Source organism: Vespa mandarinia, unplaced genomic scaffold (genome assembly GCF_050613455.1).
Source record: "Vespa mandarinia isolate Hongniang unplaced genomic scaffold, ASM5061345v1 scaffold_57, whole genome shotgun sequence".
Lineage (NCBI taxonomy): Eukaryota > Metazoa > Arthropoda > Insecta > Hymenoptera > Vespidae > Vespa > Vespa mandarinia.
This window is the reverse complement of record NW_028197191.1, coordinates 156,199-173,953: the sequence shown is the minus strand read 5'-3', so window position 1 is coordinate 173,953 and position 17,755 is coordinate 156,199. Positions and strand designations below refer to the sequence as shown.

At 29.3% G+C, this 17,755-nt stretch overlaps 2 protein-coding genes across 4 annotated transcripts in view; both read left to right on the top strand.

The window, feature by feature from the left end:
• Positions 1 to 17,755, top strand: part of LOC118450134 (uncharacterized) — a 110,422-nt gene that overhangs the window by 9,539 nt on the left and 83,128 nt on the right. The window lies entirely within an intron of this gene.
• LOC118450111 (fatty acyl-CoA reductase wat-like) lies at positions 4,265 to 17,615 on the top strand. 3 transcript variants are annotated; one of them, XM_085664392.1, is made up of 10 exons: positions 4,265 to 4,559; positions 10,958 to 11,292; positions 13,136 to 13,384; positions 14,558 to 14,703; positions 15,472 to 15,581; positions 15,652 to 15,847; positions 15,942 to 16,181; positions 16,948 to 17,051; positions 17,139 to 17,205; positions 17,279 to 17,615. In XM_085664392.1, exons 2-10 carry the CDS (start codon positions 10,978 to 10,980, stop codon positions 17,364 to 17,366), a joined length of 1,515 nt encoding a protein of 504 aa, XP_085520518.1. In that variant the 5' UTR covers positions 4,265 to 4,559; positions 10,958 to 10,977; the 3' UTR covers positions 17,367 to 17,615. The 3 variants fall into 3 exon arrangements, with proteins under 3 accessions (XP_085520518.1, XP_085520517.1, XP_085520516.1); XM_085664391.1 differs by having other exon boundaries at positions 4,265 to 4,474; positions 16,948 to 17,205; XM_085664390.1 differs by having other exon boundaries at positions 16,948 to 17,205.

Sequence of the window (17,755 nt, the reverse complement as noted above, 5' to 3'; positions counted from 1 at the left end):
ATATAACCAACACAAGTTTAAGAGGAAAAGATGATAAACTAATTTTTTTGGATCCGAGGTTACAACGATTTTATGTTTAATTCACAACTCGCCGTCTCATTTGTTTTCGATCTGTTGTATTCATGAACTACGTCACTATCTTCACGTGATCTAATTAACATTTTATTGAACAGTAGCTTATTAATCAGTTTTTGTCCCCAACGTTTACCAAAATGAATAATATAGTAAGAAAAAGTTTGGTTTAACATTCCTATAGGCATAAGAAAAAGCATAATTAAGTATTCGCGTGCTACAGTCTAAACCGAAGTCTGTTTTGATTTTGACAGAGAAGTATTTACGATCGAAATGAACTTATGTAGGACATTCAACCGCTAACAGTAGATAAAGTACGTGTGACTGCTTTGCAAAATAGAATTGAGAGGTAATGTTTTCTTCTATTTTTATCAACTAAACTCAGTTTCCTTCCCCGAAAGTACTTTCCAATTCTGCATGTACTGACCCTATCGAAATTTTTAAATAGTCGAAAAATAATCAAATATAGTGAACTCTATCAAAACATTTCATTTCTAAACTTTATATGAAAATATTTCAAATTGACGGAAAAATTAAAAGATAATTATAACAAATAACAAACTGTAGGTATCATTATCCATCGTTGTATATTAATTTACGGTGTACATACAAACGAATAATTCTTCTTTCACATTTTAAGATCATATAAGACTTTTAAGCATTAAGAAGCAATATGTTTTTACTATATTTTTTTCTTTGACAAATCTGTATAATTATATAAATATAACTAAATTTAGTTATATTTCGGAGGAGGGAAGCTGGAAGTTTGAGGAGTATACAAAATGACTGAATTAACATTTATCAAGTCCAAACAATTTATTTATCAATTTAAAACGAATATTTTGAACAAATGATAGATTCGAAGTTTGAAACAAGTTGCTTTTGAAAAATCATTGATAAAATCAGTGGAGGCCAAAATTTTATTGTGGTGAAATAAATTTTTTGAGTTGCATACTGCCAGTGGAAAGTTATAAATTTTTAATAAAAAAATTAATTAACCATTTAACTATAAGATTACTATTAGAATGATATTTTAAAGCAAAATTCATTATTTTAATAGTTACAGTAGCTGATGCGTTATGTCTCAACTGTAACAACATGTGACAAGTTTCCTGAATATATTGGGTTGTTCGGAAGGTAATTTTGTTTCTTCCCGACAGAACATTTAATTGTGTTTTTTTTGCAACCAACTTCACACTTAAGCCGCGTAATCATTATATGTTTTGAAAGCTGATATAACAAGGCTTGTGTATGAAAAAGTCCAATTGATTCTACGCAGTAGTTTTTGGTTGGTGCCCTTTTAAATATGCAGAGCAATAAGCAGCATTTTCGTCATATTTTACTTTTTTACTATAGGGAAGATAAAAATGCTATTCAAGCCAGAAAGAAATTAACCGATATGTATGGAGAAGATGTGTTGACAGTACACCAGTGCCACAAATGGTTTGCAAAATTTCGATCCGGTAATTTTGAAGTCGAAGATGTACCACGTTCTGGAAAGCCGGTTGAAACTGATAAAGATTCGATAAAGGCATTAGTTGATGCAAACCGGCGAAAAACAACACGTGAGATCGGTGAGAGGTTAAATTTATCAAATTCAACTGTTTATGACCACTTGAAAGGCCTGGGTTTAACCTGGAAGCTCGATATATGGGTTCCCCATGTTCTCACGCAGAGAAATTTGTGTCGTCGCGTTGACATCTGTGATTCGCTTCTCAAACGTCACGAAAACGATCCATTTTTGAAGCATACCATTACTGGGGACGAAAAATGAGTTGTATATAACAATGTCAAACGCAAATGATCGTAGAGCAAAAAAGATGAACCGGGTCAAAGCATTTCCAAAGCCAATATCCATTAAAAAATGGAGATTCTATCCCTTTGGTGAGATTTTAAAGGAATCTTTTTTTTTGAGACTTTACCGGATAACACAACAATTAATTCGCAAGTCTACTGTCATCAGCTGGACAAACTGAATGATGCACTTCAACAGAAAAGGCCAGAATTAATCAACAGAAAAGTTGTAGTGTTTCACCAAGATAATGCGAGATCTCATACAAGTTTGGTCACTCGCCAAAAGCTTTTACAGCTTGAATGGGATACAATGCCACACCTACCATATTCTCAAGATCTGGCACCTTCGGATTATTATTTGTTCCGGCCGCTACAAAATTTTTTAGACGGTGAAACCTTCACTTCGAATGAGGAGGTCAAAAAACACCTTGATCAGTTTTTTGCCAGCAAAGACCAAAAATTTGATGAGCATGGAATCATGCTACTACCAGAAAGATGACAAAAGGTATTGGACCAGAATGGCCAATACATAATTTAATAAAATATTTGTTCATTATACAAGAATTGTCTATCATTTTCACAAAAAAGAAATTACTTTCCGAACAACCCATTAGTAGATAATACAATTAATATAATGTTGATAGTGTCACGTCTTCGTGCGTTAGTCAACCAGAAACTATAAAAGGCACCTCAAAGAAGAGAAACTCTTATAGGCACGAGTACGTGTGCATGTAGAGCGATACCATTTATTCAATTGTTTTTCCTCTATCTTTCCCATAAGAATAACCATCGGCAGCTTGTAGTTGATATGTAATTTAGAACTATCTATAAGACACGTAGTAAAGAAATACGAGAAGACAAAGGAGAACAAAAATTACGTGCAGATATGCAGATGTGTCATGCCTCTTCCACCCTTGGCAGCGGAGAGTGCCCAAGAGCCACGCGTGCACAGATAAAGCTGATCAAGGAAGTATTAGGTGTCCCAAAAATTTCTTATTAGCCGTCTATGTCATCGGTTTCAGTCGTCCCAAATCTCTTTTACAGTACGTTTCGTTTGTGCCACAGTCTCTATTAAAACTTTCATCTACAGCGTTAAACATAGTTAGAGAGAGGCGATATTTACGGCATCTTATGCTTCATTGTTTCAAAAAAGGTGATAGTGTAAAGGATACTGTCGACGAGATTTGTATCGTGTACGGGGATGGTGCTATATCTATTACAACCGTTTGCAATTGGTTTAAAAAATTTAGAGGAGGATATTTTAATCTGAAAGATGAAGACCGCAACGGCCGCCCAAAGACGATGGAAACGGGCCTTATCAAGGCCATGCTTGATGAAAATCCGCGATATAGTATGCGCGAGATAATGAATGCCACAGGATTCTCAAAACTACAGTACATAATCACCTAACCAAGATGGAATATGTTAATCGCTGCGAAGTTTGGGTTCCGCACTTACTTACGGAGGCTAGTCTTATGAATCGTATCTCTACATGCGACTTGCTTCTCCAGTGATATGTAAAAGATCCGTTTCTAAAGAGGCTTGTCGCTGGAGACAAAAGTTGGATTTTATATGAAAATGTGCATAGAAAACGCACTTGGTGTAAGGACAATAGACTTTCAACTGTCACAAAGCCGGGACTACACCACAAAAAAGTTCTTTTATCCATTTGGCGGGATTGGAAGGGTGTAATTTTTTACGAGCTCATTTCTCAAGATGAAACAATAAATTCTACTATCAATTAAATCAATTGAAAGCTGCTATAGCAAAAAAACGACCAGAATTAATGAACCGACGAGGCATTGTTTTTCATTATGACAACTCAAGACCACATATTGCATTAGCGGTAAGAGAAAAGCTCTTACAATTTGATTGGGATGTTTTACTGCATTCTGCATACTCTCAATGATCTCGGTCCATCAGCTTATTACTTCTTTCTGTCCATAAAAAGTTCTCTTCGCGATAAGCATTTTAAATCCATCAGCGAAAAAGCGCACCAGCAGGATTATTTCTTGTCCAAAATACAACAATTTTGGAAAGAAGGCATAATGAGACTTCCTGAGGGATGAAAGAAGGTAATAGAGCGAAAAGGTTCTTATATAACAAAATAAATAATATCTTAAACAGTAAACATTGTATATTCATTTCATATTAGAAAAAGGAAGGAAACTTATGGGACACCCTAATATATGCAGGAACAGTGTAACGCAATGTTATCGATTGGAAATTGACGATAAGAAAATGCGCGAGAATGATTCTTACAAGTATGTACGTGTATGTGAGGTGCATGCAGACGAGGTCGCAGCAGAAAAAACTTCATCGTCAGGACTTCATCATCCGCAGTCATTTATATAAATTCATCGCAGTTTACCGTTAAGATCATTTTGTTAGAGTCAGTTGCTAAGCACAGTTCTTTACAATTAGCAATTACGATACTTTAGACTTATATTATATTAAGACTTATATTGTTATTCATTGTAAATTTCCATCGCCGATTTTATACTAAATAAATCAATTCGTAAAAGAGAAGAGAAGGGTGCGGAATACCGAGCATCGCTTCGCCCTATTATTCCTCAGCTATCGTCAACAAGAGGAAACTAATTCAAGGGTAAGTAGCAGAGTCAGGAACCCACGAAAGAAATATAGACGTGAGGAACGATATTCGGAGCATCTCTCATCGTTTCATCGAATAAGTAAGTTAAAGTAAATCTTTCCTGGCGCAGTTTGACTGCCCTATTGTGAGGAAAAAAGAGAAAAAAAGTGCCTCGCTCCCATGTAAGATTCCGAAATGATTGACCGAAAAAGAGGCGTGTGATTAGGTTCGTGTAATTGAAAGGCTGCAGACACTTCGGTTACTATACAGCCATTCAAGACCCAACTGTTGATGTCACAATAGCGAGACAAAGTTGAAGTATCTTTTGAAAAGATTAAAATCTCTCGAAGTCGTTTTCCGTAAAGACTACTTCTTGTCCATCCTCTTCTAAGAGTAATTCCATCATTTCTACTGTTCCAGATCGATCTGCAAATGTGTTCCTATAGATTAACTTTTTTATTTCTCTTTTTTCTTTCTTCATCGTACGTGAAAGGTTCTTTCACTTTTCTTTTGCTCGATTTTTTTCATCCGTATTATGCAGTTGTGGAAAATTTTGCGCGAGGAGAGATTGACCTATGTTTCATTTAGGTAATGTCCGTATGACATAGATATAAGTACAAGTATAGATATCTCTCTCAACCTGGAAAATAACTGGAAAGCACTCATTCAAAGATATTCTAAAACTTTTCTGCACCATGGACGTATATATTTTAACTACATATTAATTCAAGAAATTAATATATTGCTTTTATATGTTAGTTCAAAACATTATTTATCAATTTCTTTTTTCTTTTATGTTTACAAAATACTAAATATTTAATTATAGAGTAATTCTAGATAAGATGACCATGATGGTGAGGCGACTATCTTATATTTTATATAACATAATCCTGATATCTTTAGCTGTAGGGATGATAATTTTTAACAAGACTCATGAACAATTTTTAACACATTTTTTAACAAAGAATATTTAACGCATTACTAGTACATATAATAACAATCACAGCAATAGAAATAATAAATCGGTCCTTGCCGCCATATGTGCGGCATTGGATCCAGTAAGTAAAGTACAATGCCTTTATTGTACTTTATTGTACATTTTTGATTCATTATACATTTTTGAATAATGAATAGTATCGTAAAAGAACTTGTTAATTTGGATAAATTCTCATCTGTGATAGAATATCTAATATTGCTTTTGAGTTATACAATATTCGCTATTCCGGATAATTTTGCTTTTTTTGCCTCCTTTGACATTGATTACGAAAAACATAAATATTCATTAGCAACTTTTACATGTGTAGATCAATTATATTCCAAGCTGTAGTTGTTATTGAACTTAGTGCAAGTAAATAAACAAGCTAATATATTGTCTGTGCGAGATAAATATAGATATATGTTCAGTTCTAGGAATAGGTATAAGTATACGAATGTAAATGTTTCCATCGAAATGATTATTTTTCATTGCCGACGGACTCTAAAATGGATTTATGGGAATATTATTCAAATAAGAGATCACTCAGCTTTCAACGCCGAGATTTTTGCGAGCAAAAACATGAATTATAATTCACACGTAAAGCATATGACTCGGTCGTGATGTATTAATTATTTTTTTTTTAGAATTTATAATTCTTCCTGCTCTTCTTGATTTATTTTTGTTCAATATGATCAAGCGGCACGAGATTATGCAAATAATAATTTGCTTCAGTAAATTTCAAATCGACTTAAGTAAACATTCAGACATTTCGATAAATAATTTACAGAAGAACAATAGTGAAATGGATTATGAGAGGTAAATAAAACTTAGGTGATAAATTTAATTGAAAATGAGTGGGCGAATTTTGTCGAGTTATTTGATTTAGGTACAGACCAATTTCATTCGCTAGATTGATTAACTTCATGAAACAAAATATAAAAAAAATTGGTATAGTAACATTATTTATTATTCAGAGGCAATAGAAATGTTGATCATTTAGTGGTGTTAAGCTTAATTATTTATTTTTAATGAAATAGTTTACAACGATCACACCAGAATGTGCTAATTATATAAGAACGATGTTAGTAAATTATTTTTATTTTACGATAATTTATTTTTTAAGTTAATAGATTCTTACGGTTTTTGATTTATTATTTTATAAGATTAGTTAATTTCTATAATCGTTATTGTATATAAAATAAAATATTCATATTTATTGATATTCGTTAAGAATTATAATATTTACATAATTAGTTTGAAAAAGTAATAACAAATCTTAATTATTTAATTTTTTTTTTAATTTTCAATTACTTAATATTCTTAATAAGGAAACTATATATTATGTTTTTTATATTAAATTAAAGCAAATAATGCATTTTACATAGCAAGTGTACTTCGTACATTATTACACGTAATTATATATCATTATAGATTAATAATATTTTTTTTAGGTTTACTATTATAGGATAAAAGTTTTTCTGAATATTTTTAAGTAATTTTAAATCAAATCTGATCTCAGGAAAAGACTGTGTCAAGTTTGCATCAGCATTGTATAATATGAAAGTTGATTAATCCTTGATATACTTATATATGAGACATGACACGACACTAACGCGTGTTTACGCAACATCATAGTGTTTTATGGCAAACTATTATAAAAGTTCGATGTTAAACTCAGAATTTTAATTTAAAAGTAAATAAAAATAAACTTTTTAATTCCTTTTAATAATATTTCGACACTTTTACCTATTAATATTAAATGTTAGAACATTTAATCCTTGAAATAGCAATTATGGCTTATCTATTTTGTAATATTTCTAATATATATATATAATTTTAATACATAAATAATTAATATTGACCGTTTAACATAATTGTGGGTATTTTAAATGTATATATATATATATATATATATATATATATATATATTATACATATATATTAATAATTATTATTTTATATAATATATAATATTCTGCTTATTCAATATTATTCATTATTATCTGATATCCTTCTTTTGAAAAGTTCTAATACTGCAAAACAATTAGATTGAAAATTATGTAAATTATGATTGAAGACGTAAATAATATATTGTCGTAGAACATAGTCACCCTTTTTTAGTAAGTAAAATTGAAATGTTATACTAACATATGCGATAATTTTGTCAGATTCTTAATATAAATGTTAAATGACTATCTTTAGTTTTTAACGAAGATTCAATTTGTTAAGTTCAACATAATCACATAGGTTTGAAACGAATAAATACAAAGAATTCTGAAAAATTAACTCTTCACAATATCACGTAATTTTTAAATTTCATTTTTATATATCTACTTTTTAATTTGATTTTTTTAATTTGATTTTAGCTTTATATCCAAAATTGTTATTGTGTCTTAAATATACATTATGATTGGTATAGTATGATATGTAATTATATGTAATTATATTAACTAAATTATGATATGTAATTATATTAACATAAATAAGATTAAGATTTTTTTTTATATAATTTTTATATAAATAGTAAATATTGCGCCTGAAAGAAGGCTTCACTTTGTACTTTTGTAAGACCTGTACTTTCAAGAGGAATCGATCAGTAAAAAATGTTAATTGTTTTATAAGCCAGTAAGCATATTATAGCAGCATAAGAATGTTTCTTATTCAACTTCGAGCTAATAATTACATTAATGTAAAAAATTAATTTAAAAATTTTTATGATATTTAATGTAGAATTTATTTATAAAATATAAAAAGGCAAAAAAGAATGCAACAAATAATGTCAAAAGAAAAAAGAAGATGAAACTTTCAATCTTACTGAAAGTTCTATTGAGTTAGATAATATCACTCTAAATAAAATTGATAATTCGTCTCGAACATATTCTCTAGGTTTACTTTGACTAATACACATTCGCTCAATCACAGAAGATCAACTAAAACTTCCCCATCTTAGATTGAGAAAGATGGGGGACAGAAAATGTTATTTTTATGATTAAAGTAACGTCACTCTTTTGACAAAAGTCCAGGTATTTTTATCAGAGCAAGTTCAGGATTACTGAACATTTTATTATATTTTTTATAATTATATACATTTATAAATATAACAAAATATATATATATATATTTTGAATTTATTATTATTATTTATTATTTGTATTTCTTATTTTACGCATAAAAGTTTTGAAAAGTTTTAAAAAAACTTAATTTTATATATCTCTTACTAAATTAACGAGTCTTTTTGCATTTAGTTACAATTCTATTTCATCTTATTAATTACTTTTTATACGTTTAGAGATCCATATGATGGTAGTACCAATAAAAGTCCACGAAGAATTAAGAAATAGCTGCTGCAAAAATCATCTCGAGAATTGGTACATCAATCAAATAAGTGCTAATCGATACGCAATTCCGACTTCTTTCAATTTATTTATATTCATAAATTCTTTTCTTTAATTGACATAAGAACTTTTTATTTTGATCATGTCAGCCCTTTTTTAAACGCCAAATAATTATAAGTATGATATTAGCAATATAATCAATAATTTTTGTTATATTCATGCACCTTAAAATAGTTGAATCTTTCAGTACTTAGTTATAGACTTCGGAAAATTATATGAGGTATACAGTTAAGTATCTCACGGACAAACACCGCTTATAAATGTGTTAATATGTGAGGAGTATGGGATGCTAATTTGAAAGAATTCTTTTAATTGTTAACAATAAGTTAATTGGCGCACATTCGGTCGAAATGCCAAAGTTCAAATCATTTTTCGCAACAGCCATTTCTTTCAATCGTATTTATTAGAACTCCCATCATTTCTGCTCTTCCAAATCTATCGGCAAACGTATAGATGAACATAAACCTGAAGATATTCATAACTTCTTATTTCATTAATTTGATTGATACATTTTGATTGTTCGTTTTCTATTTATTAGAACGAATTTTTCCATTCACGTCACATTAGTGTGATTGATGATTGATTAATGATTTTATTAGAAAAAACAATTAAAAAAAAAAATTATAATCGAATATTATTTACGCATTTTACAATGTTATGACGTTATTTTTTTTCGTATAATCGAGCGACCACAAGATCGTTATTAACTCCGAATGGATAAAAAGTAAGCATCATTCGAGTAACGTTGATAGATGACTGATATTGATAACTTCGTGAATAATATAATCAATTCTTGTTCTGCGTAATGGAAAATACTTCTGAAAGTAAGTAAAATTCATATGTTCATTAAAAATATCATAAATTCTATTTTCCATCGATAGAAAATTTAACAATGTAGAAGTCAAAAAATACGATTGTCACATGAAAATCAAATTGTTTCTGATCAAACAATTTTTACTATAATTATAAGCCTTCTTTTTAATAATAAATATAATAAATATGAAATCTTAATATATAATATTAAGGCTTCCAAAAATTATAAATTAAATGGTACTTGTACCATTAGATACAATATAAATCCCAATTATGGAATAGAATTTGAAATAGCATCAATAATAAATAAAATGAAATATAAATGATAAATAAATCACTTTTCCATTATTTCTACATTGCACGAAATTAGTAAGTCTGCACTTGGGACGAATATCCAAGATTGAAAATTATTAAAATATTCGCTAACAAGTATATTGTCAGTGGCTGTGTACATAGATATAATCCCCATTAGTATGTGTAATTAACATAAAATGACTAAGCGATCTTCTTAGACCACATTGAGTGTTAACTGTATTCCTGCTTTAATCTTCTTATGTATAAATGTATTTAAATATATAATTCTTGCATATTCGTTTTGTTGTTATACGTAAATCCAAAATAAAATATGTATTAATTATGAATGAATTTCTAGTAGCGATACAAATCAAATTTCCCATCTATTTTTTGCTTGACCTGGTGAAACCATACGTGTCGATTTATCTATGGAATAAATTCAAGGTGAATTCTGACCACAGAAAATCATATCTTTTATTTATTCATTGTTAGAAAAGAAAACATATTAAGACAAACGATTAAGGTAAACACCTCGAAGATATATTGCGAGATTTTATTTAATACTTTCTAGTTTGCTAATTATTTTACATTCTGGCTCACTTGAATAACGGGACGATCATATAAAAATATGTATGTATATAAGTAGACACACATATGGAGTCACTGATTATTTTCAACTCATTACAGATCAAACGATTTTCTAATTACACCTTTATCAGTTTAAAATATTATAAATGAATTAGTGGCCTAGAATATTATAGAAGCATACATGTAAGAACAGCCATGATCTCTTTTCATTCAATCGGTATTAATTAAGATAGTGTGATAGCTTGATTATATGAACAAAAATCAGTTAATCATGTGGGACTGGAGAATGCTTGAATATTATTCGAAGGTTCGATTATAATATTTTTTTTTAATAGAATTATCGGCTTACTAATAAGAGAAATGTGGAAGAACTCGTGCTAAAAATTAGAAAAAGAACGATCGAAAAATATATGTTAATATATTTGTTTACAGAGCGATTTGAAGGAACAGAAATGATGGATGTGCAAATGAAAGCGGACGAGCAGAAAACAGCTGTAGCGAAAAAGAATTTGGACCTTGGAAAATCGAACGAATATTCGCCAAATGAAACGTTATCTTCAATTGAAAACATCGACAAATTAACGACGATTCAAACCTTCTACGTAAATCAATGTCTTTTTATAACCGGCGGTACAGGTTTTATGGGAAAAATGTTGATTGAAAAATTATTACGAGGATGCCCTGGCATAAACTGCATTTACGTTTTGATTCGTAGGAAAAAAGATAAAAGTGTTTCTAAACGAATGGAAGACATTGTCGAAAATTCGGTGAGTCCTTCATTTACAATCGATTATTATTTTCATCTTGTGATTAGATTTTCATTCAATTCTATGATTATATGTCGTCACTGAATAGTATTTAATATTTAATACATTTAATAGATACTTATAAGAAGAAGAAAATTGATAAAGTATTATGAAAAGTCTCCTTCTTTCTATTAAACCATATTAGAAAGTGGCAGCAGTAAAGCATAATAGAAAGCAAAATACTCAATTGTTTGTTTTCTGTATCTTTTCTAATATTAACGTTAAAATTAATAGTTAGACGGAAAATATTCTCTACTTAGTTATATAATGACTTTGATGGAAGTCATGTAAAAAATTGCAATGAAATACGTTTCCAAATTTATGAAAAACAATCAAAAAGGTTGGTTTAGAAAAAGGTTTCCAAAGTCGAAAAGACTACTTCTCGTACATTAATACATTCACGATCAAGCGTATAAAACGATATGAACAGCAGGATACCAAGTTTAATTTGCAAATATCTATAGCTGAATACCGCAATGATTTGTTATTTAAATATGTATTCATATAGGAAATGTAGCTTCTTGATATCATACTTTCAATTAATTTTTGCTTAAAATTTAAACGGGAAGTTAAATATTGGATAAAATATTACAGGAAATATTAAACTTAGAAAGAGTTACTTATATTGATGAAATTTATATTTAGCAAACGAATATACTGAATTTTCTAAGGCAAAACTAAATAACATATTTACAGATTTGTTTCAGCTAATAGCTTTACATTGTATAAATAATAACTAGAAATTGTGCACGTTTTATAACGAAATTAAATCAAATTAAACGAAATTGAACAAAAAATTTACCAAGAAAAATTTAATATTTTAATAATAATGTTCTTTCGATATAATGCAATTCGATAAAATATTGAACTTTACATCTATGATTATTTTTTCAAAATCTGAAAATAAATGTTGTAACACTGCGATTTCACTTTTTGCTGATAATCAAGGCATAAGACTACGTTAACGGACTCGAAGCATTAAAACTGTCTAATAAAAATGCATTTAATATTGATAAATAAAATAGACTTCGATTATGTTAAAGAACATAATCACATTTGAAAACATAAGAATATTTAAGCAATTAAGTATGATGAGGCTAAATCTTAAAAGATTGTTAGTTTTCTTTTCACAAGCCTAATAAATATATCTATATTTTTTCTAAACATTTTTCATTGGTTAAACGCATCAGAGTTATTTTAGGTACTTTAGCAGATTTCTTGAATCCAGCTTTCTTTTTTTTCATCGATCGTATCGTCATTGTTCTCTATTCATGTTTCTCACATTATTTATAATCTAAAAATAATAGAAAATAGTTTGACAGCATAAAAAAATTTGGTAAACGATTTTTAATGCATTAAGATACTCATTCTTTGGAGAGAGAATTCTTAACGAAACATGTCGATGTTTTATTTACCTTTAAGACACTGTCGAAATTATATATAAATAGTTATTTGCTGTCTATTTCTATAAATTATAAATGAAAAAAGAATAATTTAGAAATTTAGAAATCAAATACTAGGGAAGAAAATATAAGATGAAACAAATTCATAAATCACAAAAATAGAAATCAACTCGTAACTTATCAATGCTTAATAATAATAAGAATAAATTCGTGATTAGATAGATTCATGGCTTTATTCTGCACTAATATATACACTTTTCAATGCTTCCAACATTTATTTAACAAAGTGTGTCGAAGATACGACATAGGATCCGACTTTTTAGTCATTCCTCTATTAATGATATATAGGTGTATATGTGGGTCAGGAAATATTTATAAACCTAACAATGCACACTTTTCAGTTATTTAACACGCTGAGAAAGCAGCAGCCAGGATTCCAAAATCGAATAGTAGCGATCGAGGGTGACTGTAGTTTGCCGAATCTCGGTATTTCGACAACCGATAGAGCTAAACTCATACGAGAAGTCTCTATTGTTTTTAACGTTGCCGCTACTGTGCGGTTCAACGAGAATATTAAATTGGCGGCAGCTATTAATGTTCAAAGTCTGAAGGATTTGATACACTTATCTAAGGAAATGTCGAAACTAAAGGTAAGCATTCTATTCTTTGTATGAGTGCTAATAACTCTATCATCAATCTCTATTTCGATTACTTTTTATGATAAGAGGAAGAAATCAATTGTTTGTTTCAAAGAAACGCATTATTGTGTGACTCAGTTCCTTCTCTAAGTCACTGAAATTTTTCCAATCGAGGAAATTGACGTTTCGCGATGAAATTATTCAACTAATCTCTTTTATATTTTATTATTTGTAAAATTCAAATACGGATAATAAAAACGCTTCCTTGACAAAGAATTCACAAGTGTTATTATACTCATATATATCGGCATATAAATAGGCAATGAAAAAAAATGCTTCGTGTAGAGGAGTGTAGCATTGAACGTTTCATACGAAATTAATAAATCGATAAGGATTATTTATAAGTATACGCTAATTCAGGCAAAAGATAATTTTTTCAAAAAAAAAGAAAAAATGTTAAGAAAAATAATTTATTAAAGCTATAAAATTGTGAGCACAAATTCATGTCGAGTGTATATTTTTAAAGAAATTGTAGTCGTCGCAGCGTGATAGCTGAGATCGAGGGGTGACCAACAAATTATGATACTGTGACCTTGTCGAGTCGTTGCGCGAAAAAATTATTATAAAATTTGGTCAGTTAGAAGACACTTGCACGCCTCGATAATACCGAATGTAATTTAACATGACGGACATGGTCGGACTCATTATTTCAATCAATAAATGTTAAGAGAAATTTATTTTTGATGGGTATCATTTCGAGTACATCAAGCAAATCTTTCCTAATTAATATTTCCATCATAGTTATTTTATTATTTACATCAATTGATTCACTTTTATTATTTTCTTTTTACTCAAAATTGTGTCAAGGTCACAGTATTATAGGTCGTTGGATTCATCCTGACCTTATCTATCACATTTCGAATACATATGTCAGTATGTATCCCTATTTAACAAATTTTCTGTGACGTCAAAAATTTGAAAAAATGATTCTGAAAAACAATTGATTAAAGTATGTTCCTTTGAAGCAAAGAATTAGGTTCTCCGTTATTTCTTCGCATCATTAAAATTTGCAAGGAATTGTTTCGTTACATGGTTATTGAGACAGCCTGCACATATTATTAATTATGTAGATCTTTAATTGAATGATCTGACTCTAATAAATGTTTGTTATCTTTTATATTATAGAGTTTCGTCCATGTATCAACGGTTTATGCCAATTGTCTTCAAAATCAGATCGAGGAGAAATTTTATGATCCACCTATGAATGCCGACAAATTCATCGCTTTGATGGAATCTATGGATGAAAAATTGCTCGATGATATTACACCGCAGTAAGTCTATCACCGAATCTTGATTTCACGACTGTTTTCTCCCATTATATTTCCATACATATGTCGAGCCAAACGATTAGTTGCATATGTATACAATCTTCGAAAATCTATTCCAGAATATCGCAAGTTTCTACTATCCAAATGTATGAGATTATAAAAAATATTGCTTCTTCTCGTAATGTTTTTATTTTAAGTAAATTTTTGTGAAAATATTAGGGAACAAATTAAATAATTCATGAAAAGTTACTGAAAATATTAAAATTTAAAATTTTATTTAAATTCATTGATTATATTTCTGGGAAACGAAAATAATGAATTTACTGTAAAGTAAAATTCGATAACATTTTTTCAAATTCTTTTTGAATATTATCTTTACGTTGTATCTAATCATAACACGAATTACGATTCATTATTGAATTAAAAAATAATATCACCGTTGAACATATTTGACAATAGAATTTAACAAAGTTAAGAAGAAGTTGAAGAAACAAATTAACAATTTAAATTTAATATTTAATAATAATGTTCTTTAGTTATATAACTTCATTTGAAAAATCTACTTGATAGATCAAAGATTTGCAATTTTTTGTGGCTATTCATTATTTTTGTCAATGCCATTATCGCTAGAACTTCGTTACGTTTGTCCATCTATCGATATTATAATGACACTTTGTAATTACATTTCCGGTCGTGAATATATTAAAAATATATTAAGACGACTGGTTACGGAACCGACAATTAAAAATTGAATCTTATTACTGGTATTAGCTTACTTGGAATATGGCCGAATACATATGTTTATACGAAATCAATCGCCGAGAATATCGTAAAAAGACATGCTGGCTTAATGCCGATTGGAATATTTCGTCCAGGAATCGGTTGGTAATAATGTGACTCTGTTAGAACAAAATAATAAATAATACATAATAATTAACTTGATATTCTTAGTGTTACCAACGTACATAGAACCTGCACAAGGATGGATCGATAATATAAACGGGTTAGTGGGAATTACAGCAGGTGTAACAATGGGAATAATACGAACTAATCTTTGCGATGGATCGCTAATTGTAAACATTATTCCCGGAGATCTGACGACTAATGCACTAATCATTAGTGCATGGGATATAGCGAATAATCGAAGGTAGCGTCAATTAATCACGTTTATTCGAAATATTTTCGATCGAACCAAATGACGATTAGAAAAAATTAAATTACCGCTTACTGTAATCTTTCAGATCCATCGAAGAAATTCCTATTTATAATTACACATCTATGGATAATCCAATCACTTATGAGGAATTCATAAAAATGTCGAGGAAGAATATTGAATTATTACCGACTAACGAAGCAATTTGGTACATAAGCTTTTGGAATATAAAATATCGACCAATTTATCTTACCTTCATGTATTTTCTACATATACTACCGGCTATTATAATCGATACGATTTCGTTATGTATAGGTAAAAAGCCAAGGTAATTTTTTCTTATCTTTTTTTCGAGTTCGATGCATCCTGTGGTTGATGTCATTCTCAGATTCTCAAAAAATTCGATTTAATCAGCTTATTTCAAATTTAAAAATTCCTTAAAACGTTTGTTTGGCCTTGTTGAGCTTTCTAAGTTCTCGTCTAGGGTTAGCAATGGTTCGCATGTTTCGACAATTTTTCGAAGAAAAAACTGATCATCAAACAATTTAGTTTAAACTTGTCTTCCCATTAATCTATAATTAATTCGTATCAAAATGGTACATGATTGAATATCTAGGCTAACAATGCGGTTATTTATACCCTTGTCAGCACCTTCTTTTCTTAAGTACATAATGATAATCACATTATTCATATAATACTTCGCCAGTATCATGCATCTTACGAACTGAATGAAAGACCATTTGTCATAATTGTATCTCCCCTTTTCCAAAAAGCCTTTAGAAATTCGAGGTGTCTTGTTCTTAGTTACTGTCATGTTCCGTAATAGTCCGTAAAATTCTGATAACAAAATTGAATCTCCCATCTCCTTTCTTTTAGTAGCCGATCTTTGAGTTCCTTTTCTTGGCACAATTGCTGTATTTATTTCCTTATCATCTATCAGACTTATATTTTTTCTATAACACTTATTAACTCTTTTAGTTTCCAATATTCATATATTTTTCTTTTCTTTAATTATAACTTTAATTATTTTTATATGCGGCACCTATCTTTTCAACGATCATACAATTTTTAACAAATGTACAACTATGTTTAAGGTTACTCAAAATGTATAAAAAAATTTATACACTGGTGAACATATTCAATTATTTTGCCACTACCAAATTTAACTTTAATAATAAAAGATGGAACGAACTGTTAAGTAAGTTAACGGCGGAAGATCGCGAATTTTTCTTCTGTGATATAAGGGATCTCATTTGGGATACATACTTTAAAAATTACATTCTAGGCATAAGAATGTACATCTTAAAGGATCCCATTGAAACTCTTCCACAAGCTCGTATGAAATGGCAAAGGTATCTTCTTTCTCATTGATCGTCTATTATTCACAATGACCTTCAAATAATACTTGTCTTTTTAATTTTTAAGACTTTACTGGATACATCAAGCATTAAAACTTTTTATCGTCTGTGTATTCCTTATGATAACTTGGGTCATGATATTCAGACACTTTTAACGTTCGAATATGGGTAAAATAAACAACTGACGTTAAGGAGAGTGACAATACAGCTTTGAGAAGTTTTTTTTTTGTTTGAAATTGATATCAATATAGTCTAATTATTATTGTGTAAATAATATTAAGATCTTCTCTACATAATTCTTTATATGAATGCTAATAATTGCGCCTGAAAATAAACTTGTACTCTGTACTCTGTTGATATTTGTAGATTTAAGCGAATTCTATTTCAAATGAGGGTATAGTACTTAATGCGGATTGGATTTCAAAGTTGTATAAAAAAGTATCTTTCTTAAAAATCGTGATAATAAATATATTTTCATGTTAATTATGATTACAATCATCTTCTTCATTTTCATAATTTTTAGATATTATTACCTTATTTTCAT